General features: G+C 39.6%; 2 protein-coding genes across 2 annotated transcripts; one reads left to right on the forward strand and one right to left on the reverse strand.

Moving 5' to 3' along the window:
• Window positions 1-1,448: 1,448 nt before the first annotated feature.
• LOC117301301 (solute carrier family 22 member 15-like) lies at window positions 1,449-17,556 on the forward strand. The gene is made up of 12 exons (XM_033785191.1): window positions 1,449-1,534; window positions 4,365-4,702; window positions 5,795-6,000; window positions 6,513-6,642; window positions 7,352-7,443; window positions 8,569-8,680; window positions 9,982-10,094; window positions 10,575-10,709; window positions 11,696-11,775; window positions 12,621-12,735; window positions 13,737-13,809; window positions 14,967-17,556. Exons 2-12 carry the CDS (start codon window positions 4,454-4,456, stop codon window positions 15,192-15,194), a joined length of 1,533 nt encoding a protein of 510 aa, XP_033641082.1. The 5' UTR covers window positions 1,449-1,534; window positions 4,365-4,453; the 3' UTR covers window positions 15,195-17,556.
• A 995-nt stretch (window positions 17,557-18,551) lies between these two features.
• On the reverse strand, window positions 18,552-19,639 carry LOC117301302. Its single transcript, XM_033785193.1, has 2 exons — window positions 19,460-19,639; window positions 18,552-19,167 (listed from the first exon to the last, which is right to left on the reverse strand). The coding sequence occupies exons 1-2, from the start codon at window positions 19,637-19,639 to the stop codon at window positions 18,874-18,876; spliced, it is 474 nt and encodes a 157-aa protein (XP_033641084.1). The 3' UTR covers window positions 18,552-18,873.
• Window positions 19,640-19,900: the final 261 nt, after the last annotated feature.

Genomic DNA, 19,900 nt, shown 5'->3' on the forward strand with positions numbered 1-19,900 from the left:
ATAAGAGAAAGAATATCCACCGTTCATTGCAGGTTTGTTTTTTGATCATTGCAATAGTTCATTCATTTATTTTATTTCGGATCTCGAAGAATTGGTCAGATGACTTGGTTTAGCAAAGAGGGCAACAGAGTCCCGCCCCTCATCTGCAACATTCAAAAGAACTATGTGCGTGTGTGGAATAATTGAAAAGGTTGGCGCTCGACGTAAACTGTGGATTGTTACCGCTTACCAAAATAATCAATAGTGTTTGGCCTTGCTCCCTGATGGTACAAGCATTGAGTAAATTGCCCCAATGGGGGTCGAGAGCTATGACCAGGGAGTGGATAGTCACACTCACAGGGTGATTGTTGCACAGGTTTACAAATTATTGGGCAGCACTTGAAATTGATGCTGACAATAAAACAGTAACTCTAACGTGATTATATTACGAGTCCAATATTGTCCGTACGAATTGAACACTAGAGAAATAAAAGGAAGAAGAAAGTCCCCGTACCGGCGGCACCTTCGCCCGCAGCTATTTTCGACCACATGCATTCACTAACGATGTTTATCATCTGTGGTGGGGCATACATACATCAATCAATTATCAATATGTGTGTCCCCAAGACCAAAGATTATAGAGCGCCGCTCTATAATCTTTGCCCAAGACCTACATCAGCGTTAGGTTTTTTGTTTCTGCCGGTGAATGCGAAAGAGCACTTAGTTTGGCAACCAGTAATTTAGAATGCAATATGTTTGCAATTACAGCGTTGGGTTGAGAACAGCAATTCATTAGCCTGTTGGCGGGCTCCGGGTTCGAATCCCACCAATCCTGCCATCATGAATTGCACTTCATGCTTATCACACATCGGTGTTGGGGGACACAATTACAATTATTTTTGCCCCAGAAGAGCACACATAAGGGTTTTCCTTCAGCCGGTGAATGCGAATAGTTTGGCAACCAGGTTAGTTGTGAAAACCAGGTGGCGAAAAAGGAGAAAATTCAAAACCGTTCAATCTACCTTTTATTCTAATTTGAATGATAGCAAAAAATCAAGTGGTCTGCCACTTTTCGTCCGACAATAAAGAGGACAAACAATCTGCAAGTTTCTTGTAGCAGAAAAGCAAAAACATGGAAAATGCATTTTCCCCAAAAGTTCAATCTCATTATGAGGTAGCGACAAAGTTGACAATATCGGAAACTGGACTTTTAGCTATGATAAAGCAGATGGCAAATTGTCGTCCTTTGACGAACGAGCCATACGAGCGCATGTGACGTTTTGAAATACCGCCACCCATTGGTGAAAATGAATAATAGACTAATTGTATCAGACACCGAGACTTCCCATGTGAGTTATCAATAGAGAGCCGTGAGAGCCAGACTTTAACACGTACACACACGTTGTTGAATGGGAACAACATACTGTACTTCACTACAGAAATCAGCACCGACGACAACGACCCTCACACTGTGACTGTGAGTGTGAGTGTGACAGCTAGGCTAAGCTACTTCAGTACTTGTACTTTGGACGAGTCAAAAACGGAGTTTGATGAGGTAATAAACAGTGGCCATCAATCATTTAGATGTAGAGTAGATGTGTAGATTCAGACACCTTAGATTCGCTTGTTCCAATGGATAACTAACTAGGACCATGCCTACCTCCAATCTCCATGCTAGGACTAGCGAAAAATGAAGGGTAATCACCCAACGCGGTTGGGCTACATATCTGAATTTGAATTATAATAATAGTCAGCAAACAGGCAAAGCATCAGATCATCACATAATTCCAATTGAATGGAAACTTTTTGTAAAGAAAAAGAAGACGAAAAAGAAATTTCAACTTATAAGACTAAGAGTTTAGACGTTGGTTGGAGAGGAAAACCCCTTATTAATAATAATAAATAAATAAAATAGAGTTTAGCCTTAGGTTAGTTAGGGTATAGCCCCACTTGTGTGGCCAAGGATAGCAAGGATTCAGCTATCCTTGGCCACACAAGTGGGGCTAGTTAGGGTAGGGAAAACCCGCAATTAGATCCACATGCAAGGCTCTGGTCCGGGAATGGAACCGGGTTTCAGCCAACCAGAATACAGAACGAGCAAGAGGTGTGTTATAATATACAAATATTGACTCCTTCGAGTGCTATGGTTAAAACTACAACTCCCGAGGTGATCCCAGAGCGTTCTATTTTCCCGAGGCGGAGCTGAAGGAAAAATGGAACGGTCCGGGGGATTACCAAGGGAGCAGGAGTTTTAACCAAAGCACGAGTAAAGGCAGTCAATATTTGTTTCATTACACCCAACATACTATTTATCATCCTCGTACACGTTGTGTCGGTCATACTACTTGCCGTCAACTCGCCGACTTGCCGTCAACCCGCCGTCAACTCATTTTCGTGCCGTCAACTCATTAAATTTACATGAAAAATCTATAAAAAGGGGGCACGGAAGTGTTAAGTCTGGGCTAAACTACATATTTCTCATGGTTTTCGGTACAAATTCATTCACAAAAACGACTTTGTGTTGATTAAAAAAAAGTACCAATCATTGACATCTTGGGCCAAGACTAATCATTGTGAAAAAGCAAGATGGCGACCGACAGTTTTTCGGCTTCGAGAATTTTTTTTCACAAGAAAAAAACTCAATTTTTATTCCGAAATATGACCTAAAATTTACGCGAATGCTCTTTGAGCTGATACTTTACAGTTCTATGCTTCTTTTGTGGATTTTAAATGTGTATTGGAGGAGTTGACGGCGCAAGTGAGTTGACGGCAAGTAGTAGGACCCCGTTGTGTTCGTACACGATTTTCAGATACACAGCACACAACTGATTGGCTTCAAGGTGGGTTAAAAGACGTCTGGGTACCGCGCTAGCCATGTAATAGTCTGCTATTGCATGGCATATGACTATCTCACGGCCACCGGGTTTCTAGTAAAACTAAGACATATCATGTGACACGTTCTAAACAGGGGAAATTCCCCTTGGCAAGCAATACCATGTTGTTGGGAAGGTTGGGAAAAAGACCAATGTAATAATTGTAAGAGAGCCCAACATGGTGGACTAATCCATATTCATGCAATTTAAATTCCTTTTTTTATAAGTTCTTCTTTATATGGTTTAGATTTGTTTAGAACTTAAACAACTAAAAAAAGTTCTACTTCCCACCACAGGGTTCGAAATTAGCGGTCGCCCGGTCGCCAAATGCGAGTGAAAATAGCGGCGGGCGACTGAAAACCCTTTCTCACTAGCCCGCCGGGCGAGTCAAATAATTATTCCTTTTCACATATAAATGAGGGTTCAGTGGCAAAATCCCACAGAAAAGCTTTTAAATTGGTAAGTTTGACAATTCTAGATACTTGCTAGAATTGCTGTCGTTCGTTTCAGAAAACACGTACATGTACAATCAATTGAAAACACGATGCACAAACCACATTGTGCCGAGTATCCTCACAGTACACGGTCGCCCACTGGTGGTACGTCCATGCAGTATGCACAGCGCATACAAAATACACACAGTCGTCCAAAGTCCATTCTGACCAACACTCTGCACGCTGTGATTGGCCGTTGATGGTTGTTGATAATTCCATATTCATGATGTTCTTGACTAGACTTCAATGCAGTACACTTTCACGAACGAAGTAAAGAATTGCCACACGTTGTGCATAACGACTGCAGACTGTGCACAATGTACAGCCTTGGACAACCAATAACATAGACAACTTTCGCCAACAGAGGGCGTTGCGGGGCAAAGTTCATTGAATTATTACTCGATGTGCGTTGTTGACTGATCGTTGATTCATGAAGATTTTGTTGCAAACGGAGTTTAAAACATTTTCAAATCAACCGACCCCCTAACCATGAAGTCATTAAAGTTGTTGTTGATGGAAAATGGATAGTTTGTGTGTGTGTTTTGTTTTTGTTTTTTCGTTTTGAAAATTTTGTGTATAATTACATGTGGGCTAGTTAAAAAACCTGCGGGCGATCGAGAATTTTGGTTGACTCGCCCGGCGGGCGATTGAAAAAAAAAGTTAAGGGAAACCCCTGCCACCATCCATGTGGAGAAGTTCCTCATTCATGTTTCTACCTCACTTAATTAATAATAATATTAACATTAACAATACTCGGCAGAGTTCATGCCAGAACTTAAGTTACCCCCAAAAAAATTCAGGATAATTTTGTAAAGAAACATGCATGGATATATATCATATACCCACCGCACACTAATCTCAGCCAATGATTCTGAAGTCGGGTCTTCATTTACCTCACCTCCATGAGGCACTGTTCAGTTCATATTTGCTCTGCATTTTCGGCAATATCCTCCAAAACAAAGTATACTTTGTCTTTAAGTTTTGTGTTCTAATTCTAGCGCCCTGTTTCAAATTTTAGGTTGTTGGATTACGAATGTCTTCAACTTTGGATGTGGAGCTGGTGTCAGTGTGAATAAAGAATAGCCAGAAGTCCAGAAGAACGCAAAGATGGAATTCGACCATGTCCTGAAAACAGTTGGGGAGTTTGGCCGATTGCAGAAATCCAATTTTCTCTTCTTGTCTTCACTGAACACCGTGATGGCAACCCACATGCTCGCCATTGCTTTTGTCGGAAAAGAGCCTGCATATATCTCATGTAAAGACAACCCTATTGCCAAGGACCATCCATGCAGTCCAGATGCCAGACCATGTAATGAGTATGCTTACTCTCATGAGTTCACATCTATTGTAACAGAGGTGAGGGGTCATGGGGTCAAACAGGGGATGGGACCTTGATGTTATACAGTGTAGTTGAACCCTTGCAGGAAATGCTATTTTGAGATATGGTGGGCATACCATAAAGGCCCGGTCACACAGGCCCCGATAACGAGATAATCAAAATGCACGCCCCAGATTGGTTAAATGAGCGTGGGCGTTTTCTGCGTGGTGCACTTCAACGAATAGAATGCATTCTCTTTGCGTTGTTATTGTTGTCGTTTTTGTTTTTCGCGGCAGTATGACTGTAGCAAGAACATCGAGTGTGTGAGCATTGTGTGTTGATGTAATGTATTCATTATACATACAAAGGCTTACAGAATCATAAAATCTCACTACAAAATGTACAACAACTTGAGCTACTGCTGTAAGGATATCTGCATGAGGCAATGTTTACAGGTGTATGGACCACTAATTGGCTTGATGATCAAATCGACAGAGATGCATACGTGCAGTTATCAATGCTAAGCAGTTGCTATGTGTGGGTATCGTACTAGGTAAAAAGCCATTTGCGTGATTGAATGGTACAACGACGTGCTTGATCACAAGTTACCACTTAATTTTGAATTCCTCAGACTAGAGACAGTTGCTAGATACGTAAGAGACGGTAAACACCCATGCACAATTCTGAAGGATGGCACAATGGCACCATGCTCTGCTCATCTGGAGGTTGCTATACAAAAGCTTGCTCAGAACAATTTGACATAGCAACTGTCAAGTCTGAAGAATTCAAATGTAAGCGGTACATTGTGACTAAGCAAGTGTCTGTACCAGATATTCAAATCTAACTTGCAAAGGGCTTATTGCTATGTTTGCTTTGCTGCTATAGATGGATTGCATTACATGTCATCGACCGCCATCTTTGATGTATTACCAAGGGACAAGTGTACGCATGTACGCCCTGCACATGTGCTTTTCCCTTGTTAATACATCAAAGATGGCGGTCGATGATGCGTAGTGCAAACCATATTGTCGGATTGGTTTTACTAAGAAAATCTTTTAACCTTAGCCAATCACATTATTATAAATCTGGTGGCTTTCAGTCATTCACTTTTTGCTTTTCCATTGGAACAGTGGGATCTGGTTTGCAGCAACAAGTACAAAGTTGGACTTGTCCAGTCTGTCTTTATGTTTGGTGTCCTCATTGGAGTGATGATATTTGGTATGATGGCCGACACATACGGGCGCAGAAAAATGTCTCTGGTCGGACTGATTTTGATGTCTATGTTTGGCATGCTGAGTGCTTTAACCCAAACTTACATGCAGTTTACAATTGCCAGGTGAGTGTTAATCTTTATTCATAAATACCTCAGACAGTTTCGCTGTTCCTATTGGTGGAGAGTGCATCACCCAGGGTGTTTAAACGGTTGATAATGACTAGCTGGAGCTGTTTATAACCTGTTGTTTTCGGTTATGTTTGTGCAGGTTAACCCACAACCTCGTTCCCATGTGTCATCAATCTTAACGCGCACGCCATTAGCCCATGAATACAAGGATGCATTAGTACGCGCACGAATGCATAAAAATGAATCACACGTACACAGCTGAAGTACGTTGGAAAACAGATCAGTTTTAACAGAGTTTCCTTTAGTACGCCTTTTAACCATAATGGCATTTATGAATTAGAACAAAAGAGGAGTGACTCGTTCTTTAACACCTGTTTAAAACCTCAGTACTACCCTTTTATTCCGTAGTCAAGAAGCTTGCTTGAAAAATGACTTTAAGATGCCTGCTATTACCAATTAGTATGATAAAGTTTTATAAAACTGTATTTTCTTTTGCTTTGTTTCAGGTTTCTGTTTGGCCTTGCTACAGGGGGAGTCATTCTGACTACATTTGTGCTTGCCACAGAGAACCTTGGAAATACACACAGAGGGCCAGCAGGTACCTTTATGCAGGGTCTCTTCTGTATTGGAATAATGGTGAGCATGTAACTAACCAAGAACCAACAATAGACTTTATCATTCTGCCTCCTTCTTGGTCATGTTCCTCATATCGAATCACAATAATGCATGCTAATAATCGTCTTGCAATTCGGAACCAGACTAATTTGTTCTTACAGCCTTGGTTTGGTACATAGAGTTATATATAAGAACTAGAGGGCGCACTGTTGATGTTTCTTGCTCAAACGCGATGGGACCGCAAGGAGACACTCGCGCGCCATTCTGTACTCACATTGGATCTGAAGTACATGTTGGAGTTTCTGTTTTAATGCTACAAGATGCTGTTTTTTTTAACTTACAAGATGGCAGCACAAACACACGCTGTGCGGTGGTGTTTTGTCAACTTAGAAAATGGCCGCCTGCGCGCATAACGGCCAGTGTGCCCTCTAGTTCTTATATAACTCTATGGTTTGGTAACATTGATATCAATGGGAGAAATTCAAGATGGCTGCACCGTGATAGAGGTCTAATATGGCTTTGAAAAATGTTTACCAAATGGGTACATTGTGAAATGCTAAGTGCTAATCTTTTAGACTGTAAGCATAACAACTATGGACTTGCGTATTTTTGGTTGTATTTTTTTTTGTGGGGTAACATTTTCATAATTTGGATGAGATGTATTCCGATTGCACGTTTATTTTGAGTTGTACTGCATACTTGTAAATTGGTTTTGTGTTTCCCCGTACAGCTCTTTGCTGTGGTTGCTTACTTTGTCCGAAGTTGGCGAGTTCTTCTGTTTGTCACAACAGCTCCTTTAACTTGCTACCTCTCTATCAACTGGTATGTATTGAAAGTGATAACCCTTATAAGTCTCTCATCTACATCTTCAAATGTAGATGAGAGAGTGCATCACACATGCACTCACTGGTAACAATGACAGACTAAAACACTTTGAAGCGCGGACCCAAAACACATAAGAGCCTTACAACATCTCAAGAATTCAACCAAAGCGGCCTACAATCGAGAGATAAACTTGCCAAAACATTGCACACATTGTGCAAATCTGTTCATCAATTAAAACCCATTTGATCTTGTGTGGAATTAAGTACTCTCTAAACTTTGGTATATTTAATAGTAGGGTTATTTCATTTTATAATATTGAAGTCTTATATAGCGCACGTATCTATCAAACAAGGTATTCAAGGCGCTGAGTATATATACAAACTTTCAGAAAGATAGGTTATTGCAGTGATGAATTCTGAGACCCAATTATTTAGCACCTTGTAAGGGTTTACAAGGTGCTACGGCGCATACAGCAGCCACAGCCAGGAACACCGGGGCGAACCCCTTCTCTTTATTAGAAAATACAATTTTATAAAACTTTATCATACTAATTGGTAATAAGTGCACTGTGTTCTTTTACATGCGTTATGCAACACCCAGGACCAATGGCTTAACGTCCCATCCGAAGGACGAGGCAGTGGTTAAGTGTTTTGCTTTAAAAGGACACAAGTGTCACGGCACGCAAAACAAAGATGGCATTTACTTTTGTGCCAGTAACTCCTTCAACAAGAGAAATCATTCACATTTGAATGTTCACAAATTAATCTTGGGGATTGTTTGGAAAATGACTCATGTACTACCACAGTGTTCCTGTAGCATGCACTGGCCCCCTGCGGGTGGTTGCCTCCAAGTTGCATGTAAAAGTTGCATCTTGCGACAAGGCCCTTAGACTGCCACACACTATTTGTATAACGGCAAGAAAATCACCAAAGGAATGGTACAAAGTCATATCAACTCACTTTAGTTATGTGCATTATGTACAATGTAGTCCCATACTTTTATGAGCTAGGTCTGATAGGGCACATCTTTTTTGATGCTGGCCTGGCTCGTTTTATTATTTTGTCCGAAGAATTAAAATAAATATATAAAATATTGATAAATGTTTCTAACAATGTCCTCCAGGCTTGTACCAGAGTCCCCACGATGGTTAGCTTCCCAAGGAAGAATATCTGAAGCGGAGGATATACTGTATTACATCGGGCACTACAACGGCAAGAAAATCACCAAAGCAATGGTACAAAATCAAATCGACACACTTTAGTTATGTGCATTATATACAATGTAGTCCCACACATTGAATGTGTGACTTCATAAGAAGGGCAGATACATACTGATACTGCTGCATTAAAGACACTGGACACTATTGGTAATTGTCAAAGACCAGTCTTCTCACTTGGTGTATCTCAACGTATGCATAATATAACAAACATGTGAAAAATTGAACTTGATTGGTCGCCAAAGTTGCGAGATAATAATGAAAGAAAGAACGCCCTTGTCACACGAAGTTGTGTGCTTTCAGATGCTTGATTTTGAGAGCTCAAGTTCTAATTCTGAGGTCTCAATATCAAATTCGTGGAAAATTACTTCTTTCTCGAAAACTATGTCACTTCAGAGGGAGCGGTTTCTTACAATGTTTTATACTATCAACCTCTCCCTATTACTCATTACCAAGTAAGGTTTCATGCTAATAATTATTTTGAGTAATTACCAATAGTGTCCACCGCCTTTAAGGTGATAGGTTTGTGCCGTACTTCCTTGCAACTAAAAGATTCAGAAAGTTAGTTATTCACTTTTCTTTTAAAGAAAATACAAAAAAATGCTGCATGGTTCCTCAGTGATTTGTATTCATAATTTAGTAAATAAAAATAGTGAATCGGTTATATGATAATGATTATGTTGTACAACAATGCACTCATAAGCCTACAATACTTTTCTATTTTAATAAGCCCATTATATCAAAGAGCCTTATACTTGTATCGCCCATGTTCAGTTTGCCTTTCTCAATCTACAGGGTGTCTAAAAAAAACCTACACATCTTTGAAATGGCTGCCGAATAAAAAGTATATGATTCTGGGGGAAAAGTGAAGATGTATGGATAGCTTTTAGACTCAACTTTTTATATGACACCAACAAGTATATGCTTTGGTGAGCACTGCTCACTTTTGTAAAGGGTATGACAATTAGGTTGCGCAGGAATTAGCCTTCCAAGTTGTGAGAGGTAAGTCCTTTGAAGCTTACAAAAAACACTCCAAGATGTCGGCTACTTATTCTTCAATGAGCAGTGCTCACCCAAGCATGAATTATTCACAAATTTGTGTGTGTCTCATAAAAGTTGAGTCCATAAGCTATCCATACATCTAAACCTTCCACCCTGGAAATATATTTTTGATTGGACAGCCATTTGAAATGTTATTTTAAAAGACGAACTGTATGTAGCATGAGCTGTATGCACAAGTTGCTATAGACTGATGAAAGCAAAGGAAAATCATTTGACATCTCACAAATCCTGTCATTGAAATTTTTATTTTGTCTCAGGTCCAGCTTAGGGCATCACCGAGTGTCACTACAAGCAACAAGCAACATGGTTTGATTGACTGTTTCAGAACTCCACGTTTACGCTGGCGTATGTTAGTCATGATCTTTAATTGGTAAGACACTAGCCCAGCCTACAATCAGGGGTTTAGTATAACACTAGCCCAGCCTACTGTCGATGAGTCCAATCCTTTACTCTGTCTTTCATAAGCGCACAAATGTGCTAAGCACTGAAAGATCTTGCATTACAGAAACTGGTTACTGGGCAAACTACCAAATATGTACATTGTCCACAACAGGTTCTTTGCAATTATCATAATAATAATAATAATAATTTAATACATTTTGTGTGCCCCATTCTCAATCCGAGGAGATTTCGAAGGCGCAATTTACACCATTAATTTACAACAGTACTATTTGTTCAGCGATAATATTTTTCTAAGTGGCTTTTCAAATTGGGTTATGTACTTGTGTATGTAATCGGGGGACCATCTTGTTATGCAACTGAATGTGAACATTTGATGACATCATGATGAGATCTGCAGAATTTTTTTAAATCTTGATTTGTTTATCTGTCTTGTTTTCAAATCCTGTAGGTTTACATGCAGTATGGTTTATTATGGGTTAACCATGAATGCCAGCAATCAAGGGAGTAATATGTATACCAGCTTTGCCTTATCTGGACTTGCAGAAATACCAGCATACTTAGTGTGTTTCTATCTACTTAACAGGTTAGAGGCTTACATATCTGGTAGACACAGACAGCTTTGTATTGCAGTCACTTTGTGGCCATTCCTTTGATCTGGGCCCAATGTCATGGCTCTGCTTACCGCGATTCCCCGCTTACCTGCAAGTGCCAAATTTCTTCGCTAGCGTAGAATGCCTAGTATAACGTGGAGTACACACACGCAGAAGCAAAAATTTGCAGCTAACCTGTGAAATACCCTTGCCGAAAGCACATTTTGTGCTAACGGTAAGCAGAGCCATGATCTTGGGCCCTGTACACTTAAGAAAATCCTATATTTCAACACTGTTAATAACACTGTGTGGACGCGTGTAAGTCCACATAGTGTTTCATATGTGGACTTTTTTCGTTCTCAGGTTCACACTTTGTATGTAGCGTTTAAACATGTACATGTTTCACTATAATAAGGGAATCAATGTGTGGTGAAGAGGTTTTCAACTAGTGGTTTAATCCCAAAGAGGCCTGGTTCTTGATAATTTTACTGAGATTCCCATTCATAAATACCTTTTCGGTCAAAAAACATCAACACTTTTGGTCAAAAAGTAAAATAAATGCAAAAATTATAATTGTTCAATAATTTCTTTCAACACAACACCCCTCCAGCTATGAAATGGTAAGGCCCTCTGCCGCCCTCGGGTAAACAACTCCTTCTCGGGAATGCTCTGCGCGTCGCGCGTATCGCGTGATGTGGCACAACTGTTTCAGCCGTTGCTCTCGACCAATGGGAATGAAGAAACTGTCTTAAGCACAGGTGGTGCATGCTCGCGTGTCCCGCCCATGTTCCAACACTTTTTACTGGTTATAAACAAAGGTTTATACACACCCACGTGACGCCTTCTCCACCAATAGGAGTAGAGAAACTGTCTGGGGTATTTATGAATGTACATTTACAACTCACAGGTTGTATGGCTTCCAAATTCCATGAAGTGATGAAGCTGAATGTAACCATTTGTTTGTTCTTTTAATCAAAAGGCTGGGGAGGCGAAAACTTCTGGTTTGGTCCATTCTAACTGCAGGAATCACATGCTTAGCTCTAGTCACTGTTCCAATACGTGAGTAGCATACAGCAAGGGGACATTTACTAACGTTTTCAAATTAATTTGAAGGAGAAAATAGAATTAGCTGTTGAAAACTGCTTACCAACCAAAAGGACCTATGGTATAAATGCAAAAACGTCAGGTCATTAATTTGTTTTGCAGTAGTTTTAAGGACTGACACAATATGAGCATGAGCATTAAATAAGCCCAAAGTGGTGGCGTCACCTAGAAACAACACAATTTTTTGACTTTGACGTTCACGTGTTTGCTCGGGTAACGTGCAGCTAAACCTCCCTTATGTATCGAGCGTGGTCGGTGAGGAAGAGACAAGTTTGAAGTCTGTAATGGAGACTTCTAGGAACTCTAGGTGGCAGCAGACTTACCAGTTAAATCCATTGTTCTTGGAAATGTGAGCATGCTCAGAACGACGGAAACAATAGAAATGTATATGAAAAGGTTTGCGGTAACACCATGTAATGACTATCTCTAATGAGTTAGGATGGTTCTGAAAAGAACAGTTGGTTTCAACTCGACGTTTCGATCAGTATGCTCTGATCGTCTTCTGGAGAAAGCGATCAGAGCATACCGATCGAAACGTTGAGTTGAAACCAACGGTTCTTTTCAGAACCACCTCAACTCATTAGAGATAGTCATTACATGGTGTTGCCGCATACCTTTCCATATAGTATTTCCACCAAGCAAAGTTTCAAATCCTACTTAATAGAAATGTACTTGGTAAGTCTGCTGCCACCTAAAGTTCAAAAGTCTCCTACTAGCAGTGGTGTATGGTTCAACCAAAATATTAATGTTTATCAAACATGCAAATTATAATATCTATGGAATTGTTATTTATTACTCAGATGTGGAGACAGAAACTCTACGTACCAGTCTTGCATTCCTTGGTAAGATGGGAGTCGCAGCAGCCTTTAATATTATTTATATCTACACATCAGAACTTCTACCAACAGTGCTCAGGTATGCAATCAATTTGATACAACTTGTTGTGTAACACCCGGTTCGGAAATAGATTAGGAGCGACTCTAGGTCGACCTAAATACATTTCGGTTTTAGACAGGCGAACTTTACAAAACATTTACATTAGCTCGGCTCATGACAAGATCGACATCTGAAACTAAGGCGCTCCAGAGTTGTTCCGAACAACTGCAACAGTCGATATTTCGACTTCTAACGCGTCCAGTCACTCGTAACTGTGTCAGACATTGAACTTTTTATGCACTTAATTCAATATTTCGGTTCGCCGCGACTCTGGAACGCCTGTCTGAAATTGGTATAAGCTTGTGCAAGCTTGGGCAGTTAACCACAACCACCAGGTAATGATGTTCTTAATACTTGTCCAACTCATTAGAAACCAGGGCTACGAAGAGCAACTTGTGTTCACAGGGCAACTTGTATTTTCCCCGTCCCATCAGAAAATGAGGAGACAGAGCAGTTTTTAGTTGCAGGCCCTAGGATGTGGAATTCCATTCCACACTCTATCAAAAGTTTTAGCTCCGTTACCTTGTTCAAAGGTCACTGAAAACATTTACTTTTTTTAATCAGAAACTCTTGCCTGGCTTGGCCTGCACGTTCTCGTCATAGAGAGACCGGCTTTTGCTGGACTTTCTTGGCCTCGATGCTGCAGGCTTTGCCTGGTTGTGGTTTCCCTCTTGGTTTCTGATTTCATTTCTATTGTTGTTTGTTTCTTGTCATTCTTTGAGTGCTTTGCAGCCTTAGGAAAAGCTGCTGCAATCAGTTTGATACAATTTGTTGTGTTAGCTTAATGCATACTTGGACAGAGTACCATTATAACAAAAGTAATGCTGTTTTTATTGCTAGAGTGGTGCAACAATGCAATGTGATGACCGTGTCTGGCACCAAGTCTTGTTTATTTATGAAATATGTTTTTGCTCTTATAAGGAAAAACATTTTTTTTGCCATTCATCATCTTGAAATATATGTTTTTATCTTGTTTTCAGGAATAGCGGTATGGGCATCTGTTCTATGGCAGCTCGAATGGGGGGAGTAGTAGCACCCTCTATTGTACCACTGGTAAGAAAATTAAGGTTTGCCAAATAAACTCATGCAATAAATTGTTGAATGTTTCAGCTTTACAAATGAATACACTATTATTGGTTGTGCAAATTGTAGTTTCAAAGTCAGTATATTCTTTATCCACATTGCAAATTTAACATCTATTAAATCGTTGCAGTACCCACTGTTAAAACATAGGATTCTAACTGCCTCTAGCCAGCAGGCAATCTCGGTGGTCTAGTTGGTATGACACTGCTCTTGAATTGCAAAGGTCGTGGGCTCGAATCTCACCCGAGTAAGATGACTGCGATTTGTTTTCACAAAACTTGGGAAAGTACTGAGTATACAGTGCTAACACACATCGGTGTATGGGTAAACCAAAATGAATATTCTTTATCCCGATGCAAATTTAACATCTATTAACAAAAAAAGTTGACAGTGTTGACCTCAAGCAACTACATCATGTGTGCATAATCACCTAATTGTTATAGCGCTGGAAATCGACCAACGCCGGGAATGATCGAGCCATGTAACATGCGTTTTTGTTGCGCATCACATGATTGGTTCTCGACCAATCAAACTTCACAGTTTGTTACCGGGGTATAACAAAATTATTTATTCGTATTATGTACTTTAGGATTCATTCAAAGCATGTTGTTGATGCACCATTGCCTTTTGAAACAGGCTTCCTCCCCTGCTCGAGTGTCTGCACAAAACATGTTCTTTACTATCAATTCAATCACTACATTTCCTTAAAGACACTGGACACTATTGGTAGTTGTCAAAGAACAGTCTTCTCACTTGGTGTATCTCAACATAAGCATAATATAACAAACCTGTGAAATATTGACCTCAATTGGTCGTCGAAGTTGCGAGATAATAATGGAAGAAAAAACACCCTTGTCACACAAAGTTGTCTGCTTTCAGATGCTTGATTTCGAGACCTCAAAAACTAATTATGAGGTCTCAAATTCAAATTCGTGGAAAAATAACTTCTTTCTAAAAAGTTTTGTTACTTCAGAGGGAGCCGTTTCTCACAATGTTTTATACTATCAACCTCTCCCCATTACTCGTTACCAACTAAGGTTTTATGCTTTTTATTATGTTGATTAATTACCAATAGTGTCCGCTGCCTTAACAGAGTTAAAATTTGGTGTATTATTATTTTACTTCAGGGTGATACAACTGCTTATCTGATCTTTGGTGGTACAGCATTTATCAGTGGAGTCTTAGATCTATGGATGCCAGAGACTCTGGACAAGCCACTCCCTGAGTCAATCCGAGATGTTGAGGATGGAGACTTAAGATGGGCAGAGGATGACATTGTGGTTGTTGAGAACCCTAAGACTGTCCAAATTATGGAGGAGAAGATTGAGCTCTATAAGAAAGATGAAATGGACTAGGGAGAAAGATCAAATAGCTGTTAAGCCTCTTCATTGTAACTTTATTATGTTAGGAAACCCAAGTGTCGCTGTTGCTTGGATCCAAAGCTCTGGAATTGGGCGTCAAAATGTCCTGTGCACATCTTTAGCTTTGAGAATGTGCGTGGGTGTGAGTAGTCAATAGGTATACACATTCAACTACAGAGTCCACGGTTCGGGAAAAGTCAACAGTTGGAAAACATGTACAAAACCTATGGGAAAAAAGGTTAAAAGAGTATAACACAAATGGACAATCAAGTCCACGGTTCAGGAAAGGTCAACAGTTGGAAAACGTGTACAAAACCAATGGGAGCTAATTCAAAAAAGTTATATAAACAAAAGAGGGACAATATGAGGTCAACGGTTCCAATCGTGTACAAAACCTATTGGAAAAAAAGTTTAAAAGAGTATATACATGTAACAAAGAGGACGATAGAGTCCACGGTTCAGGAAAGGTCAACAGTTGGAAAACGTGTACAAAACCAATGGGAGCTAATTCAAAAAAGTTATATAAACAAAAGAGGGACAATATGAGGTCAACGGTTCCAATCGTGTACAAAACCTATTGGAAAAAAAGTTTAAAAGAGTATATACATGTAACAAAGAGGACGATAGAGTCCACGGGTCGGGAAAGGTCAACTGTTGGAAAACGTGTACAAAACCAATGGGAGCTAATTGCAAAACAAAGTTAAAGAGTATAAACAACAGAGGGACAATAGGAGGTCCACGGTTGCAGGCGTAGGGGTGCATGTGTACAAAGTGACCTTTTGGGAGTTCCCGTGTAGGATCTTATACACTATGGAACAATGGACCGCACAAGGGAATTCTTTGTTCAACCCGGACCCCACAAGGGAAGTCTTAAGAAAGGGAATAATAGACCAACAATAAAGGACCCCTTAAACTGGACCCATAAGGTTGTGTGCACACACACACGGCACATCATTATTTGAGCGTGTCTCATGCATTATGTTCCGTTATGTCTTCCATTTGGTTTGTGTGCACAACCAATTAAACTCATACACCTTCCAATTTCATCAAGATAGTATATTTATTTACTCTTTGTTTATTTTATAATAGTCTTAAATGCTAATATTATTTTTTTCTATTGTTAACAATCATGTGTAACATTCCCATTTAATTTGTTCATGGCTTTTTTTTCCATATGAATTTGACTATTATGCTAAATAGAGGATTATTTTGGCTCAGTGGTTTCTTTCCCTGCCTTTCACCTCTGTGTACCCGTTTTGAATTCCACTCGAATTCGAAGACCAGGGCCTTGCATGTGAATGGATTTTTTAGTCCCCAGCTGGTCGTGTGGGTTATCCCCAATTAGGCTTTTCCTCACAGCTAAAACTGACCACCATTCTCGTTTCCGACTGGTCCTGTTATTACTAAGTGTGCTGTTGCGTATGAAAACAAATACAATATATATATATAAAATAAATGGCATGTACATGTGTAAATATGTATACATTTTAATGGAAACCAATCATGTACATTGAAAATGTGCAGAATTTCTAACTAAAATGTAGAGCATCTCAAAAAATGAAGGGAATTTAATTAATGTGAATTTATCTCAAAGTTAACAATTAAATTAATATAAATGTTATTCTTTCTTTCCTTTTTAATTATATTCATATGCACAATCCAATTAATTAGAGGATTTTTGAAGGTCAGTAATTGCCAACTTTTTAACTGTGAACTTTGTTTGTGTGGATGGGATGGGTAATTTATGCAAAACAATTACATAAATTATGAGATCTAATTATTAGATCTTCCACTTTTTTTGTGGCCATTTTACAAACAAAACAATTTTCCTTCACAGTTTGGTTAAGCTAAAGTTAGTGAAAAATCAGCTGGTGCAGATTGTTTTTTTCTTTTATTCTTTTTTTTCTTAATTATATAAACAGTTATCGAATTGATGCAAAGAAATCAGGTTACATAACTCATTTTGTTTGTTTGTTTTGCATTTATTAGCTGAGAAAAGTTTTACTGCTGGATTTGTCCTTTAGGGAAGTCTGTCGCGTCGGAGATTCTGTCCCCCATAACGGGAAGTTAACTTAGGTGGATTCAAAAGAGGGCGCTGTCTCCGTGACATAATCTCCTGCAACGCTAGCACTTTTTAGGTTTAGCATAACTCGGCAATCGTACTTTCCTCTAGTAATTCGATTCCAAAATTAACACTGCTCAGAGTGAAGTTTGAAAGGCGAAAAAAACGACATAAATTTTGCATTTTAATGTTTTGTCATCTTTCCATTTCTTTCAATGTATCCTTACAACGTAAGTTTTGTTCGGAAGAATAAACCTAATTTTGTAACAGAATGACTTGTAAACATTAAATTATTTCGGGTTGTGAGGTTTTAAGTGAAAACACCATTAAGTGATTTGTGTTCTGTTAACTAAATGGCCCTATATAGACCATGTAGACTTTGTTAACAATAATTATTGTGACCCGTTGTTAATCTTTAGATAGTCTGGCAGGGAAGGTACCTCACTGATAATATGGGATCAAGGTGACATTTTGTGGCATAATTTCCACAAAAATCCAAAAGTTATGAAAGTAAAAGCTGGACAAGTTTTGAGATCTTATCAAAAAATGATAAGAATTGGACAGTGCACTATAATAAGATTTTAGGTTTAATGAAAGTCAGAAAGTGTAAGACCGCCGCGCCAGGGCAGTAAAGGCCTCACACAAGCACTGTCCACAATCTCAGGGTCGGAACCGGGTTGGAATCGGAGATTTTGTTTACCCCGATCCACACTGTAAACATTTCAACCCGCCTCCGATCCGAGTAGCATGGTCTTGCCAGATAGAAATCAACCCAGGACCAGGATTGAAAATCTCAACCCGGATCGAAAAGCATTTTTCGGAGTGAACCGTTACACGGTTCACGCATTATCGGTTCACGTATGACCAGTGTGAATGTTGCTTATCTATGGTTCCGTGTCGAAAAGAAGCAAAGCTGAACTGAAGAGGACCCGGGTAGCTTTCAACGCGGTTCGAAATGGAGGTAGTGTGAAAAGGACTTAAGCTGAGATATGTTGGTGTTTTGTTGGCGGCAATATAAGCAGATTTGATTATGTGGCGTGGAGTACATGGTTATAGGTTATTTGGACAACAGACGGACGTAGTATCTGGAGTTAGAATTAGCCTTGCTCGGGGCTTTTCACCTAATCAACTGTTGGGTGTGGTTACCCATTCTCTTTGACGTCCACTCTGCCGTTATAGTTTATAATCTCGTGGGTAAGAGTTCAACCCGAGTTGAGTGTGGATTTATCCCGGCAGGACGCTGATTGAAAAATAATTTGTAAATCATGCAAAACAAAATAATTGCCATTGTTTTACTACAGTGGGATTCGTGGTGTATTTGACCGTTCAAAATGACAAAATGAGTAACTGTTTCCTTTCCCCGTCTAAGATATTTTTCTGTAGGGATTATGTATGCATCCTGTCGTGCACATGAGGTGACATGCGGCCGTCATACCATGAATTTCGTATAATTACCCATCATCGTCGAAAATTGGGTTGTCTAGTTGTTCACTTTCTTTAGAACTATTTTATGTTTTTCTTTCGGATTTATCAAGCTAAATCTGTTATTTCCACTTTTTGAATGAAGCTCATGATAAATCAAAGTAAATTGTATTACAAAACAAAACTTATTTACAGTTGGCCGGACTTTATGATGAGTCTGGCCGTGACAGCTGGGTCTCTGTAATGCTCATGGGCGAGAGAGAGGAATCTATCGGCAGGCCCTCCTCCCTTCGACCCGCCGACTCCTCCTGGTGGACCAAACACTACGGAGTTCTGCATGTGAAGAGTTTTAATTGTCTGTAGATCGCTGAGTCTTTCCCGGTACACCTTGGCGCTGGATGCCCCACGGTCTCGATGGTAGTCTCTGCGGTTTGTAGTGGTGGCTATTGACGCAGCAGGGAATTGCTCTTTAGATAACAAAATCTGCCAACAAGAACAAGTACCTTTTTTTTGCTTTTGATAGTAATTTTTTCTTTTCTAAAATGGACGAATTTATTATGGTGCATTTTGACTGTCTTCAGCAAATGCGGTGTTTTGATGATTCAATTTCTCACGTCCATGTCGCGGCCTCCCTATTTTAGACCTAGGCCTAGTATTGTTGCCCATAAGTCACTTTGAAACAGCATAATCTGTTAAACTTCGTTCATAGAAAATAATGTTATACAACCAAACAACAAAATCTGTGCCAAATCGCCCCAAGAACTATAAGTCTCACCCTAGCACATTGAGGTGGTTTTGCAAGAACCTGTTTGACAGAGTCAGCGCCCTCTGTTGTCCGTCTTTTAGACTCGATGTAATCTTTGTAGTAAGATGAAACCAAAGGTGTTTTGTCGTCACCCAGGGCAAAATTGGTGCCGTACTGTCGACCTTGGTGCTTGGATTTGACAACCTCCATAACGCCACGAAAAATTGCCAACTATGCCTCAGTCAAAAAATTAATGTTACTTTTCTTCGCCAGCGTTGGTTTTTGTTGTTTGAGGTAGCCTACGTCCATCCCGCATGTTCAGTTGATGGTAAACTACTTGATTACACACCCAACTTTATATTTTGAAAGGTTAAAATGCGTTGTTTTATTTATTGTTAATTTAACAAACACTTGTTGTCACTCTAGTGAAATAAAGTTTCATTGGTGGAAAGTTTAATGACTTAACAATGG

Source organism: Asterias rubens, chromosome 17, assembly GCF_902459465.1.
Source record: "Asterias rubens chromosome 17, eAstRub1.3, whole genome shotgun sequence".
In the NCBI taxonomy this organism is placed as follows: domain Eukaryota; kingdom Metazoa; phylum Echinodermata; class Asteroidea; order Forcipulatida; family Asteriidae; genus Asterias; species Asterias rubens.